At 38.0% G+C, this 14,274-nt stretch overlaps 1 protein-coding gene across 1 annotated transcript in view; it reads right to left on the bottom strand.

Moving 5' to 3' along the window:
• LOC117666477 (unconventional myosin-Ia-like) overlaps window positions 1-14,274 on the bottom strand; it is an 84,240-nt gene that overhangs the window by 18,923 nt on the left and 51,043 nt on the right. Inside the window, exons 14-19 of the mRNA XM_060688963.2 lie at window positions 13,440-13,544; window positions 10,688-10,750; window positions 3,714-3,914; window positions 2,269-2,495; window positions 1,941-2,141; window positions 1,122-1,215 (exon numbers count right to left, since the gene is read on the bottom strand). Coding sequence (XP_060544946.2) covers window positions 1,122-1,215; window positions 1,941-2,141; window positions 2,269-2,495; window positions 3,714-3,914; window positions 10,688-10,750; window positions 13,440-13,544 — 891 coding nt within the window. The remainder of the gene's footprint in view (window positions 1-1,121; window positions 1,216-1,940; window positions 2,142-2,268; window positions 2,496-3,713; window positions 3,915-10,687; window positions 10,751-13,439; window positions 13,545-14,274) is intronic.

The raw sequence follows: 14,274 nt of genomic DNA, 5'->3' as shown, positions 1-14,274 counted from the left end.
GTTAAGTGAATCATTGCAGTTGTTAAAGTTAGTAACATGGTTGTAAAGTGAATCTGGCTTTCCTATTGACTTTGCTTGTCAGAAGGTCGCAAAAGGGAATCACATGAGCCCGGGACACGGCAACCGTCATAAATGTGAGTCACTTGTCAAGTATCTGAAATGGCAATGATCATGTGACCAAGGGGATGCTGCAATGGTCCTAAAGTGTGAAAAACGGTCATAAAGTCACTTCTTTCAGTACTGTTGTAATGGTAATTAAATGAACTGTTGTAAGTCGAGGGCTATCTGTAATATCTCCTTCAACACTTTCACACAGTTTTCTTGGCATGGCCCGGAAGGGATTTTGCCATTGCTTTCTTATGAAATGCTTTTTGATTTCCCTGTCTTGCCTGCAGCACTAGGATTTCTTGATGGTTCCAACCCAGCTAATCTGATCCTGCTTATCACTCTAGGCCAGTCAAGATTCATTAGGTTTCATTACTCCTTTCAGTAGTTCAGTTCTGGGTTAGTTAATGTAAACTTTAGAAAACTACAATAAATTCCTAAGGAATTGGAAGAGCACTGGAAAGGCTTTGTCATTTTTCCCCCTTTTGCTTTAATTAAGGGATTGATAAGACTCAGCAGGAAGCAGTAATATTCTTTAGATTTATTCATATCACACTATATAAATATGAGCAGTTGCAGCTAAGCGATAATTATTCTAACAGTGCTGGCGGGGTTGACAATATTTTGTATGTTATTTCAGCACTTCTTTCCAAAACATTTGTTTCAATTGCTCTTTCTTGTTCTCCGTATGTAATTAGACAGCCAAAACTGGTTGAGCACATTTATGATGAGCAAATCTTTCACTGTGTAATCAATACACCAGTGGAATCAAAAAAAAGAGGACGCAACAGCGGCAAGAGTCTGGTATCACTGAAGCGAGAGAATATAAACGAAAAAAATGGATTAGCTGCACAGGCATATTTTTAGGAGGCATTAAAATCCCTGCTTTCAACTAGGAAATTCAAAGCGAGGAGTTATCCAGCAGAGTCCTACAAGCAAAATCTTCTTTTCCTTTTAACTAGCATAGCGATCATGATCTCTTCAGCCTCTGTTGCCCTGAAGTACCATTAGCTCACCGTGGATGGGCTTCGGATGAAAATCTTGGTGTGTCCATATGCCAGTTCTTTGAGGTCAATAGGCAAACTGTTCAAGATACTTTGAACACCATCCCTGTACCAGAAAGGAGAAGAGATCAGATATTGTTTAAGTAGGCAAATAAGTGCTGTGGTCACAAGTTCGGCAAACAACTGTGTGTCCACAGTTCCTTGGCCAAACATCAAGAGGTATTGGTTACGCCACCACCAACTAAATTCCCCAGATAGTGTCTCAATTTTATACAGACTCGTGCCTAGAATACATGTAGTCCTTGACTTACGATCACAATTGACCCCCCCCCCCCCCAATTTCTGTTTTTAAGTGAGAGCTTTGTTGAGTGAGTTTTGCCCCATTTCTTGCCGAGGTTGTTAAGTGAATCACTGCAGTTGATAAGTTAGTACCATGGTTGTTAAGTGAATCCCCATTTCCCCATTGACGGCTTCTCAGAAGACCAAAAGGGGCTCACGTGACCTTGGGACACAGCGACCGTCGTAAGTATGAACCAGTTGCCAAGCACTTGAATTTAAATCACATGAACATGGGGTTGCTACAAAGGTCGTGTGAAAAACGGTCATAAGTCACTAAACGAACTGTTCTAAGTTGAGGACTACCTGTAGTTATGGGATGTCCCTGTCATGTTCTCTGCAACCATATCTGTTCATCACAACTTTTCAAAATTCCTTTGAAGCACATTATACTGTGTTAAACCATAAGCTTTCACCGTCTGGACTTTCTGTTGAATACTGAAGGTTATCACAAGGCCTTGCCAACAACAACTCTAGCACAGGACTTTGGCCTACCTTCCACTTCCTTTCCAACGTGGCCAGGTCTCCTTGCAGAGTATCTTATAACGCTCCAGACATGGCTCATAAGCCTGCCTAAAGGCATAGCCAGCCCGCCGGACCTGCACATTTTCCAACAGCCCAAGGTAGCGCACCTGTGCTCGGACCAGACCATCGGTGAATACAGCCGGCATCTTGTTATCGTTAGGCTTGATACACCTGACAGCAGAGGGAATATGAGCAGAGCCTTGTTGAGACAGAATAAACTAATCCATACGTTTAGCTAAAGCCCAATGCAATTCAATCCTAAATTGGAGTTCCTCACATGGAAGTAGGCATTCATTACCTGATATAATTGGGGTTCTTGGAATAGAGGTTTTTCATGAGGGTGAACACAGAGGCTTTGAACTGAGAACCAGCTGTAGGTGGGCGCTTGAGTGAGGCTTTTTGGGGGTCCCCTTCAGGGAAGAGGCTGCGTAATAGGACATGCTTGGCCTTCCACATGGCTTGTGACAGGTCTCGAAAGAGCAGGTCGTTGTTCTTCTCAATGAATCCAGTCACGTTGTAAGTTACCTGTGGGAGAGACTGGCTTTAGTCATATCCTTTGGCAGGCACAGTGCTTCATCTATCATTGTGTTTAGGAAACTCACGGAAAGGAAGCATCACGTCCACCATTAAATGGTTACTAAATATTCTGGCTTACGCCCACAACTCTGTTCATCATTTTTCCTAAAGGAACTTCACAACGTATTTCTCTGTGCTGCAATTTAATCTGCTTTTAGCATCATATTTATTAGCATTTATTTATTATTTGTTATTATGCCTTGGAACCCCACTAAGGAGTCCCGGAGGTGGAGAACATCCTGGGCATCTCGTTTACTTTCTGGTAAATGCGAAGCTTTGTGTCTGACTTACCATGTCATAAATTTTACCAGTTTGCAAGGTAGCAGCCAATTTATGAAAGTGCTCTCAGATTTCTAAATTTGTTCCTGCTCCCCAAACTGTGTCTGTTTCTATGATAAACTAGCCCTTATCTAGTTTCCATGACTATGAATTTTGTTCCTGGTACATAATTCCTGTGTCTTCTTTCCAGTGGTGGGATTCAAGTAATTTAACAACCGGTTCTCTTCCCTAATGATTTCTTCCAACAACCAGTTTGCCAAACTGCTCAGAAAGTTAACAACCGGTTCTCCCGAAGTGGTGCGAACTGGCTGAATCCCACCACTGCTTCCTTCCCATTTTTAATGACACTAGAGATAATAAAGTTTGTGTCACATTTTCCTTTTCTATACTACTATAACCATATGCTCCTTTTTCCATTTGATTCAAATCCCTTCTTTATTATCTCTTGCCTTAAAGTATTTGTTCACTACCCTTTACTCTTATTCTACATGTTGCATAATATTATTTACTCCCAAAGAGAAATATTTTAATGTATATAATATATATATATACATTCATGTATGCATCTACATATGTATGAGTTCTCACTCATTCTACATCGTTACATCATACATTTTGTTATCTACCCTTTGATATCTACCCTTGTCTGGCTTACATTTCAGTCCGGACACAAAATACTCATCTAACTTCCCTGACTGAACTCTTTTAATTAGTTTTATAGTGCTAGGGACTGTATCACTAATAATATTGAGAACCTCTCCAAAGAGACCCAAGATCACCAAGTTTAGAAAACTGGCTTATGTGCCCCGCGTCCCCACATACAGTGGTCTTCTTATTCTCTTCCTTCTTTGCTTCCAAGAACTGAAAACGACCCCCAACAGTACTTGCCTTTCCAGCATAGTGTTGGATTCGAAAGCAGTTGACAGGTAAGCTGGCATCCATGATGCGCTTGGCATTCTGGGTAACTCTGCTCTCAAAGCGCTGATGTGTTGCAAAGACCTGGTTAAGTTTGTTCAGGAATGTTTCTTCATTCACTTTCCCAGGGCGAAGGCACTCTTCATCCAACATAGCTAGAATTCCGCTTTTGTTCTGTTAAAAGAGGTACCAATTATAATGCTGTTCTCCCTGTATTTTTTCACTCCAGACCTTGCACAGTTTGAACAATTGTCCAAAACTTCAGAAAAAAAAAAGGCAGTGGTGATCTTTAAAAAAAAATCTATATACCCTGAAGCTCTCCAGACCACACCACATCTTGCTGATAGGGGCTCCTTGAAGCTATGGAGAGATATGGAGTGGGGTGGGGGCTCACAGACAGCTAGAAAATCTTACCCATCAATTTTCAAAGTTACTTTGGCATAGATTCTAAGTCAGTATTGTTGCGATATTTTCTGGATCAGACTCAATAAATTATTAAAGAATTAAGAGTTCAAATATAACTCCTTTTATTTACACAAAGGCATTCTATATTCGCTGAATATTCATAGATAGAAGCGGGGAGCTTGTGGAAAGGAGCTCCTTATATACATAGGGGGTGGAGTCATGAAGATGGGTTATGAGTCATGAATACATTAGAGACCATAGAATGAATTAACTCTTGATGTTCTTATATACACTATTTACACATTAGAGAATAAGGCATTTACATCTAACAAATCCCCCTCTAAATGCCGATTATTTATACAATATCAATTACATTCAGATTCAGGACAATACAATACATACAATTTAGAAGTTAAATATTTATGTTGTTTGGATGGTAAAGGCTTTGTTAAAATATCAGCTATCTGTTCAGAAGTATCACAATGCACAGCTTTTATAAAACCGTCTTGGGATAATTGTCTTACATGTTTAAACTTAATATCTATATGTCTGGACCTTTGTCCAATAGCATCAGATCTGGAGATTTCAATAGCTGCTTTGTTATCCTCATTTATGATAAAAGGTAAAATAGGTTTCTTCCAAACTTCTGAAATTAAGTCATTAAACCACACGAGGTTATTAGCAGATTTGGATAAACAGACATATTCTGCTTCTGTAGTTGAAGTAGATACCAGTTCTTGTTTGCCGGTATACCAATAAATTGGACAATCATTTAAAAAGAAAATATAACCTGATGTACTTTTTCTGCAAGATGTGTCTCCTGCCCAATCCGCATCTGCATAACATATGAGTTTTGGTTCCTTGTTATCATTTGGTTCTAACATAAGACAAAAATCTAAAGTGCCCTTCAGGTATCTCAAAATCCTTTTGACAGCTTCCCAATGATACATTGTTGGTTTACTGACATATCTGGACAGTAAATTAAGTGGTAAAGCTATATCTGGCCTAGTCCAATTAGATATGTAAAGAAGTGAACCTATGATTGATCTATAAAATGTGTTGTCCTTAAATTCAGGAGATGATTCATCAGTATTTCTGAGGAAGTCAGTCTGCATGGGAGTATCACATGTTTTAGCATTATTTAAATTACATTTGTTTAGAAGTTCTACAATTTTATCTTTTTGAGTAAGTTGGAAACCCTTTTTTGTTTTGCTGATCTGTACACCAAGATATTTATTTACCTTACCCAAAGACTTTAGGGAAAAGTGTTCATTCAACTTGTTCACAAAGATTTCTCTACTTTCTTTGTGTTTTCCAATATATAAAATATCGTCTACATAAATTAATACAAATTCTATACAGTCATTATCCCTTTTGACAAAAAAACAATTATCAGCAGATGTGGCGCTAAAACCCATAGTCTTGAGCACCTTTACCAAACAATCATACCATCTTTTACCGGATTGTTTCAATCCATATAAGCTTTTGTTTAACAACCAAGTTTCATTTTTATTTGTGTATTGGCTATGAGGGGCCCTTACATAGATTTCTTTATCTAACTCTGCATGTAGGTATGCAGTTTGTATATCATATTGAAATACATCAAGGTTAAGTGCTGATGCTACCACCAAAGCTGTTTTGACACTCTCTGTCCTCACAGTAGGAGAATATGTGTCTGTATAGTCCTCTGGGTATTTTTGTGCGTAGCCTTGGGCAACTAATCTAGCTTTGTACAGATTATTGCCTCCTTCCAAATTTTTAATTTTATATATCCACCTAGTACCAATAACAGTTTTGTCTTTAGGTGCGATTGTGGGAGTGAATACATTTAATCCTTTTAAACTTTCCATTTCCTTTTTCATGGCTAGTTCCCATTTCTCTTTTTCTTCACGAGGAAGTTTTAGTACTTCTTCGTATGTATTGGGTGTTATTGGTTCATTATTTACATTCATTACGTAATCTTTATATTTGTCTGGCATTTTGTTCCTGTTGTTCCTAATTGTTCTTTCTGGTTTACTATTGTTGTCATGCATGTATCTTGCTTCCTTTTTTGTTAGTGTATCAGTTTTTATTTTGTATTGGCTATTTGTCCAGGTTTTGGTCTTATTTTCATGTTTATTTGTACTTTGTTTATCTACAGTTCCTTCCTTGTGATATTTTGTTTCTATGTGTTGATTAGGAAATATTTCATTTAAATGTAATTTAGACCAGTTGGCCTGTTCATGGAACACGGCTGTTCTGGAAACTATAAATTTATTATTGCCATCAATGAATCTATATCCTTTTGTACCAGTTTCGTATCCCATGAATCTAAGTCTCCTGGATACATTTTCTCCCTTTCTTCTCAATTGTTTGGGTATGTGTACGTCTGCAGTGACCCCAAAAATATGCATATGTGCTAATTTTGGTTTTCTATTATACATTACTTCGTATGGTGTTTTATTTATAATACTGGACCAGGTTCTATTTTGTGTATAATTTGAATAGTGTAATGCCTCTGACCAAAATTGTTTACTTAAACCAGCATCCTCTAATGTACATCTAATCATAGTTTGTAGTGTGGAATTTTTCCTCTCTGCAATTCCGTTCTGGAATGCAGAAAATGGACTGGAAGTGTAATGTAGCATTCCTCTATCCTTTAGCCATTGAGAGAATTCTCTAGACATAAATTCACATCCTCTATCTGTCATAATTTGCTTTATTCTAATATTATGCTGTGTTTCTATGCGTTTATAAAATTCCTTAAATTTTTGAAAAGTCTCATCTTTATGTTTCAATGTGTAAACAAAACCATAACGACTATAATCATCCACTATTGTTAGAAAATAACGTTTCCTATATGTGATTGATGGAGTAAGTGGTCCTACTAGGTCCATGTGTACTAAATCAAAAATTTTGTTAGTTGATCTGGCAGATCTTTTTGGTCTAGGGCTAGTTTTTAGTTTTGTAGACTTGCATACTGAGCATTCCAAATAATTTTCACAATTTTTTATTTTGACACCTTCTGCGTGTTCAGTCATTTTTTGTACTACAGGAAAACTGGCATGGCCTAACTTCCTATGTAAGATGTGAGCACACTCATCATGGATTGGTTTACCTATCTTTGGTTTCTTTATGTTGGGTACGTCATTCTGATCATGTGGTATCATACAATCATCATTGTCACTATTGCTAACATTTTCATCATCTATTTCCATACATTCTTTAACATTTGAATCAATATTATGTAACCATTCTTCTTTTGTTATGAGGTAGGGCAAGCCCCCTTTAATTATCACAGTGCCTATTTTATTTTTATTTTTCTCTATGAATGCTTCTCCCTTTGAGAAAGTTATATTGATATCAGAGTCTTTACTTAGTTTTATGGCACTCAATATGTTATGAGGTATTTCGGGTATTAACAATACCCCCTCTATTTTTCCTAAACCAGATAAAATCACATTTCCTCTGCCTAGTACTTGAACCTTTTCTTGATTGGCTACTTTTATTACAAATTTATCTTCTGTAAAAGAAGACAGTATATCTTTATTGTTAGTGGTATGATTTGTAGCCCCAGAATCGATGAGCCAATTGTTATTTTCATTTTGTTGGGATTTTGTATTGTCATGTTTATTTAATCCATTTAGTGAACCAGATTTTTTATCTCTTAAGTTTTCTCTGCCCCCTCTATTTTCTCTATAATTTGGTGGGCTTCTATATCTATGCCTTTCTATAGAAGACTGTCTATGATTGTGTTTGTTCATGTATTCTGGTCTGTGCCTTTCTTTTGAGAATCTGGGACAATCTCTTCTGTTATGTTCTTTGGACCCACAATTATGGCATCTATATGTTTCATTATATTTTTCTTGGAAAGCTACTTCCCTAACAGGTCTAAGTTCTGAGTGATTGTTAGATCGATTTTTTCTCGAATTGTCTTCAGCTATCAATTTGTTGGATAAACTTTCTATTGACAAATATCCTAAGTTAATGGTATCAAGATGTGACATGAAATTGTCCCATGATGGGTCAAGAGAGTTAATAATAACACTTTTCATTGTTTGGTCTGAAATAACTTCTCCCCTTAAATGCAGTTCAGCCCTTATTTTGTTTAAACATATTAAATGCTCACTTATAGAAACCCCTGGTTTTACTCTAGATGAAAAGAATTCCTTGGACATCCTTGTTGTAGTGGCTACACTGTCACTGTGGAATAAATTAAACATATATTGAACAATTTCTGAAACAGTCAGATTAGATTTGATGCTATAATACATTGCAGGAGATATGCTGGCTATTATTAGAAAAAAGGCTCTATGGTGTAACCTATCTATTTTTAAAGTCCAAGGTCTTCTTGGAGGATTAGTGATAAAAAATAATAAGTTCTCTTTCATGAAAATAACTTGAAGCTGCTGGTACCATTCTTGTAGATTAATACCATCAATTCTTAACTTTGGGAAGTCACTAGGCAAGTCTCCTGTGTTATTTTGACCATTACTTACAATCTGAGGCAGTTCGTGGTCTTGCAAGTGTAGAAATTCGCAGAATGGTGTAGGGATGTCAGCAACGAGTCTGTGTGGTTCCTTTACGAATTCAAATCTTCCCGGATTGTTTTCCTGACTTCGCGCATGCGCACTGCTCATTCTGCCCTTGACTCCGTCGTGGAAGGTTCTCTCCATTGCCGCTTGCTCGTTCGGCTCCTCTCCCGATGAGTCGGTCTCTGGCTCGGTTTTTGGTGTCCTGGTAACTGCGATCGCCCTTTTCTTTCTCTTTCTGGATATGTCGCTTGCTTCTGTTTTTGGAGTAGGAAGGAATCGGCAAGGTTCCCTGGGCTCTGGCGTCGTCGCTCTTGAAGTTGGGGTGGAGGCGTGCAGGTCTCGAGGCATCGATTTGTTCGCTTGCTTCTTCGGCGATTCCCTGGTGATTTTTAATTTTGGCCCAAATATAGTAAAGAGTGTTTTTATTGCTGATTCTATTTGTATCTCTGTTGGTGTTTCTTCAATTTCCGTGTCTGGTTTTTCTGAGTTATAAAGTCTTTCCTTTTCGTTTTCAGCATCGAGAGGATCTTTTCGCGCCAGAGATTTTGAATTTTGTCCTTTGATTGGTTCAGTTTCGCTCATCTTGGAAGTTTGTTGAGAACAAGATGGCTGCCATTCAAAATTTTGCGCGGGATCAGTGTTTCTCTCTTTCGTTGTAATTTTATTTGTAGGTAAATCGCTCACCGTTTTCGAGTCCTTATTTTCATTTGTGTGAATTTCTTTTCCTTTTGTCATTCCTTCGCTTTTTATGACGTTTTTGATTTTTGCTTTGAGTCTTAGCAGTTTTAATATCTCAGACCCGAGAGGACTGCTTTTCAATTCCTTTTCTTTTTGTTCATCTATTATTTCTTGATCTTCTTCCATTTCTTTGCTGTATGCCCTGGTGTTGGGCCTATCTTTTTTAGACATGTTTAAGTTCTTATTGAGTCAATCCAACCATCCTCTGCTACCAGATTGTTGCGATATTTTCTGGATCAGACTCAATAAATTATTAAAGAATTAAGAGTTCAAATATAACTCCTTTTATTTACACAAAGGCATTCTATATTCGCTGAATATTCATAGATAGAAGCGGGGAGCTTGTGGAAAGGAGCTCCTTATATACATAGGGGGTGGAGTCATGAAGATGGGTTATGAGTCATGAATACATTAGAGACCATAGAATGAATTAACTCTTGATGTTCTTATATACACTATTTACACATTAGAGAATAAGGCATTTACATCTAACAAGTATCCCCCAACCTGGACATAGAACTACTCCGCCTTCGGTCTGACCTAAGCGTAGCTCATAAAATTATCTGCTACAATGTCCTATCTGTCAATGACTTAATTCAGCTTCAACCACAACAATACACGAGCACACAATAGATACAAACTTCAAGGGAACAGCTCCGAACTCGATTGCAGAAAATATGACTTCAGCAACAGAGTGGTCAATGCCTGGAATGCACTACCTGACTCTGGTTTCATCCCAAAACCCCCAAAATTTTAACCTAAGACTGTCTGCTGTTGACCTCACCCCATTCCTAAGAGGTCTGTAAGGGGCGTGCATAAGTGCATCAGCGTGCCTAACATCCTGTCCTAATGTTTCCTCTATTTTATTCATTTTATGTACTCAAATCATGTTTATATATATTATTAGATAATATATATATTATCTAATATGTGCTTGACAAAATAAATACATAAATAAAAAATAATAAATAAATAAATAAATAAATAAATAAATAAATAAATAAATAAATATTCTAGGTATCCAAACTTCCCCAACCAGCATGACTATTTCTGGAAGTTAAAATGCCCATATCTGCAGAATGCTAAGGTCAGGGAATAATGGTCTACTCTAAGCTATCAAATTCCCAACAATTTATGCAGATTTGCATCCAGGTTTCTTTAGTCAGAGTGCCAACACTGCAATACATTGCAAAGACTCTGGACACTCTACAGGCATTATCAAAAAGAATAGATTTGGCTGGTACTGACATTGCCCCTACTTCACCCTCCCTTGTTTTGAAAGCAACTTACATCTTCTATCAAGTTACAAATGATGCTGTTATCAAAATAATCCACATGGGTCCAGGTAATGCCCTGGAAGGGAGGAAAAAAGAAAGTTACATCAGCAATAGAAGGAAGTCTTATGATACTGCTTATTACAATGTGTGCGTGGAAAACTCTTATGACACCTGACCAAGACAGAGAAGTGGCAGGGAGAAACTCTTGAGACCAACTCCTGGTTGATCAATGGCCTAGATCTGATTCAAATTTCTCTGGAGGAAGGAGAAATCAGGAGATTACCCACTGGTGCTCCAGAATTGCCCAGGAATTTAGTTTCTTGTGGTTGATTGTGGGTTGAATGCCTTGGGTGAAATTTACAAGGTGCCCTTAATTTTTGTGCAGCCTTCAGAGACATTTGACTGGTAAAAGCTTCACATTTTAAAACACTTTATGATTTTTAATTACTTTACATCCTAAAAGAGATATTCTGAGCAACAGTGAAGGTCAAAGACTCTCGGTGAGTGCCTTCTTTTTGAAATTAGGAAGAGGAACCCCCCTCACTATTTTAAAGTGTTTCAATTTAAAAGCAAAAAAATAAACAAGATCATGATCTAAGAAAGTTTTAAATGGACAAAGGAGACATGGATTTTTGTATAATTTAAAGTACCTTTGAAAATAATAAAATTAATTTGATTAATAGACCAGAACTTCATAGGACTGTTGATTGTTTTTTTTGAAGGATAGTAGTAATTGGATTATTTAAAAAAAAAGAAGGATAATATGAGCTAAATTGTGGGACTGCAATTACAGAGTTGGAACAAAAGTGTTCAAGATAGAAAGATGCAAAATAGGGGGCAGGGGGGGCTGCTGGGGGTTTGCAGGGGTTCGGGAAAACCTCTAGCTAAGATTCTGTGCAGTTTGGAGAGCCCCCAAATCCCACTCCTGGCTGGCCCCATCAACCCACCCCACCCCTCCCAGGAGTCCCCACGTGGCCCGTTTTGGATGCAGGTAAGTGCAGGGCATGCACAGAGGCTCGGGGAGGGCGAAAAATAGGCCTACCGGAAGTTCAGGAACTCCAGAGGGCCTCCAGAGCCTGGGGAGGCCGTTTTCGCCCTCCCGGAGGCTTGAAGAAAGCCACCGGAGCCTGGGGAGGGCAAAAACGCCCCCCTCCCGCCATGGTGCAGGAGTCCAACTAGGCTACGCCCACCATGGCCACTCCCACCCAGCAACCGGGCAGAGAACACCTTGCTAAAAGTTTTGAAGCCCACCCCTGGGGGAGTGGAGAGAAGTCTGCTTTTACTTTCACAGTAGTAGCTGACATACTTTCTCTCCATAACAACCAAGCAAAGCTGCCAAATTGGGTGAAAACACAAGAGTTCACTAGAAGAACTTACAGACAAAGAGCATTTCATCAAATTTATTGCAGAAAATGTTTGAAGAGTTTGGCAAAAAGATGACTGCAACATTTAAAAGGTGGTTCAAATATATGTTGGAAATATTATCATGCTTGATGAACATATAACAATCCAAAGAAATTGGATTTAAATACATATTTTGATACCAAAGATTTTAAGGCTCAGTATACAATTGAGACCAGAGGCCTTTCTTTTGGGAATGATTGCCACCGGGACAGGAACATGATGGACAAACAGTTGAAAAAAAGCCATGGAACTTCAGTTTTGTATATGATAATTGCAGCGAGATTATTATACACACAAAGATGCAAAGACTTGGCAATATTTATATTGGAAGAATGATTGGTGAAGATGGTGGAAGTTGCTGAGATGCTAAATTAACTTCTTTGATTAGAGAAAAGACAATATCTACATTTATTGCTGACTGGAAACCCTTATAGACTTCTTGCGGAAAACAGAAAAAAAATGAAGTTACGATTTATGGTTTTGATGATTAGACAGGAAAGATTATAGAAAGAAGAGAGTTATGTTGCAATCATGGAGTAAGAGATAAACTTATAATTATACTGATAACTGCTGCAAAGAAGATTGGAAGCTATTTCTTTGTATCTTTTTTCTTTCTTTTCTTTTCTTTAACTTTTCCTTTCTTGCACTTTTAGATTTCTCCTTAATTTCTTTTTTCTTTCTTTCTTGCATTTACTAGTCCGTATAGGTTTTTAATCTTCTTTTTAAAAACTTTTAATAAAACTGTTTTTTTAGAAAAATAAAAGGATTGTTCATACCTTTTCATCACGGTGCCGCAGTGGTTAGAGTGCAGTACTGCAGGCTACTTCTGCTAATTGCTGGCTGTCTGCAATTTAGCAGTTCAAATCTCACTAGGCTCAAGGTTGACTCAGCCTTCCATCCTTCCGAGGTAGGTAAAATGAGGACCCAAATTGTTGGGGGCAATATGCTGATTGTGTAAACCGCTTAGAGAGGCTGTAAAGCACTGTGAAGCGGTATATAAGTCTAAGTGCTATTGCTATCACCACTGTAATTGGGAACAATCACTAAACGAGGCAATCGTTAAATGAGGATTACCTGTAGAACAAACTGGCTCTTCATGATGGACTACAGTACACTGAAACGTATTTGTCCTGCAGATATCACTTCATTTTGTATCACCGATTCAGCCAAATCTGCCATTTCCTCCCTTGTGTAAAATCTACCAGAACCCCAGTTTATTTTTTTTTTTTAAAAATATTCCATTTAACCTTGAGTTTAAGGTAGACCTCAGCACATTTGGATTACTTGGTCAATTTTTTTTTGGCACAGAATATGAATATTTCTATCACTGAACCCAACCCAGATACAAAATAATTGGCTACCTCACGAATATATTCCTCTTGTTCCTCCTTTAAGGTGAGCAGGATGAAGATTTGCTGCAGCTTCTCATTACAGTAATTGATAATGAACTGCTCAAAACTGTTATCCTGGGAAGAAGAGACAAGACAAATATCAAAAACCAAAGACAACAGGCTAAAGGATGTGTGTAGCTAGGAGGTCTAATAACACATTTAAAGTTCTACTTAGTTCAACAAGCCTGATTATCTGTGTTGCGAAAGAATTTTATTAGAAAAGAAACTGTCAAGCATGGGGAAAGTCCAGGCCCTTCAAATGAATACAACCGTTTACTGCAAGCTTATGCACTCTACAAGAATCTGAACTCCTAAGAGTCAAAGCTAATTAATGGTAGATAAGAGTTAATGGGATTTAAGGTGGGCTGGACTTAATCTCTTGTGGGCACCAAGGGATTTGACCCCTCTCTTGGGCTCAGCCTGGTTATCTCCTACAGGCACTCGACACTTGCTGAGAATATTTTAACAGAATAAGAGTTGGAAGGGGCCTTCGAGGTCTTCTATTTGAACCTTATCTACCATCAGTTAGCTCAAGCAGGAGATCATATATTTATTATTTAGACTTCTACACCGCTTCATAGTGCTTTTACAGCCCTCTCTAAGCGGTTTACAAAGTTAGCATATAGCATATTGCATATTAGCATATTGCATTAGCATTAGCATATTGCCCCCAACAATCTGGGTCCTCATTTTACCCACCTCGGAAGGATGGAAGGCTGAGTCAACCTTGAGCCAGTGAGATTTGATCTGCTGATCTGCTGAACTAGCAGTCAGCTGAAGTAGCTGCAGTACTGCATTCTAACCA

The sequence above is a fragment of the Pantherophis guttatus genome, chromosome 2, assembly GCF_059756535.1.
Source record: "Pantherophis guttatus breed Tessera chromosome 2, ASM5975653v1, whole genome shotgun sequence".
Classification (NCBI taxonomy): Eukaryota; Metazoa; Chordata; class Lepidosauria; order Squamata; family Colubridae; genus Pantherophis; species Pantherophis guttatus.
This window is presented reverse-complemented; position numbering and strand designations above follow the sequence as displayed.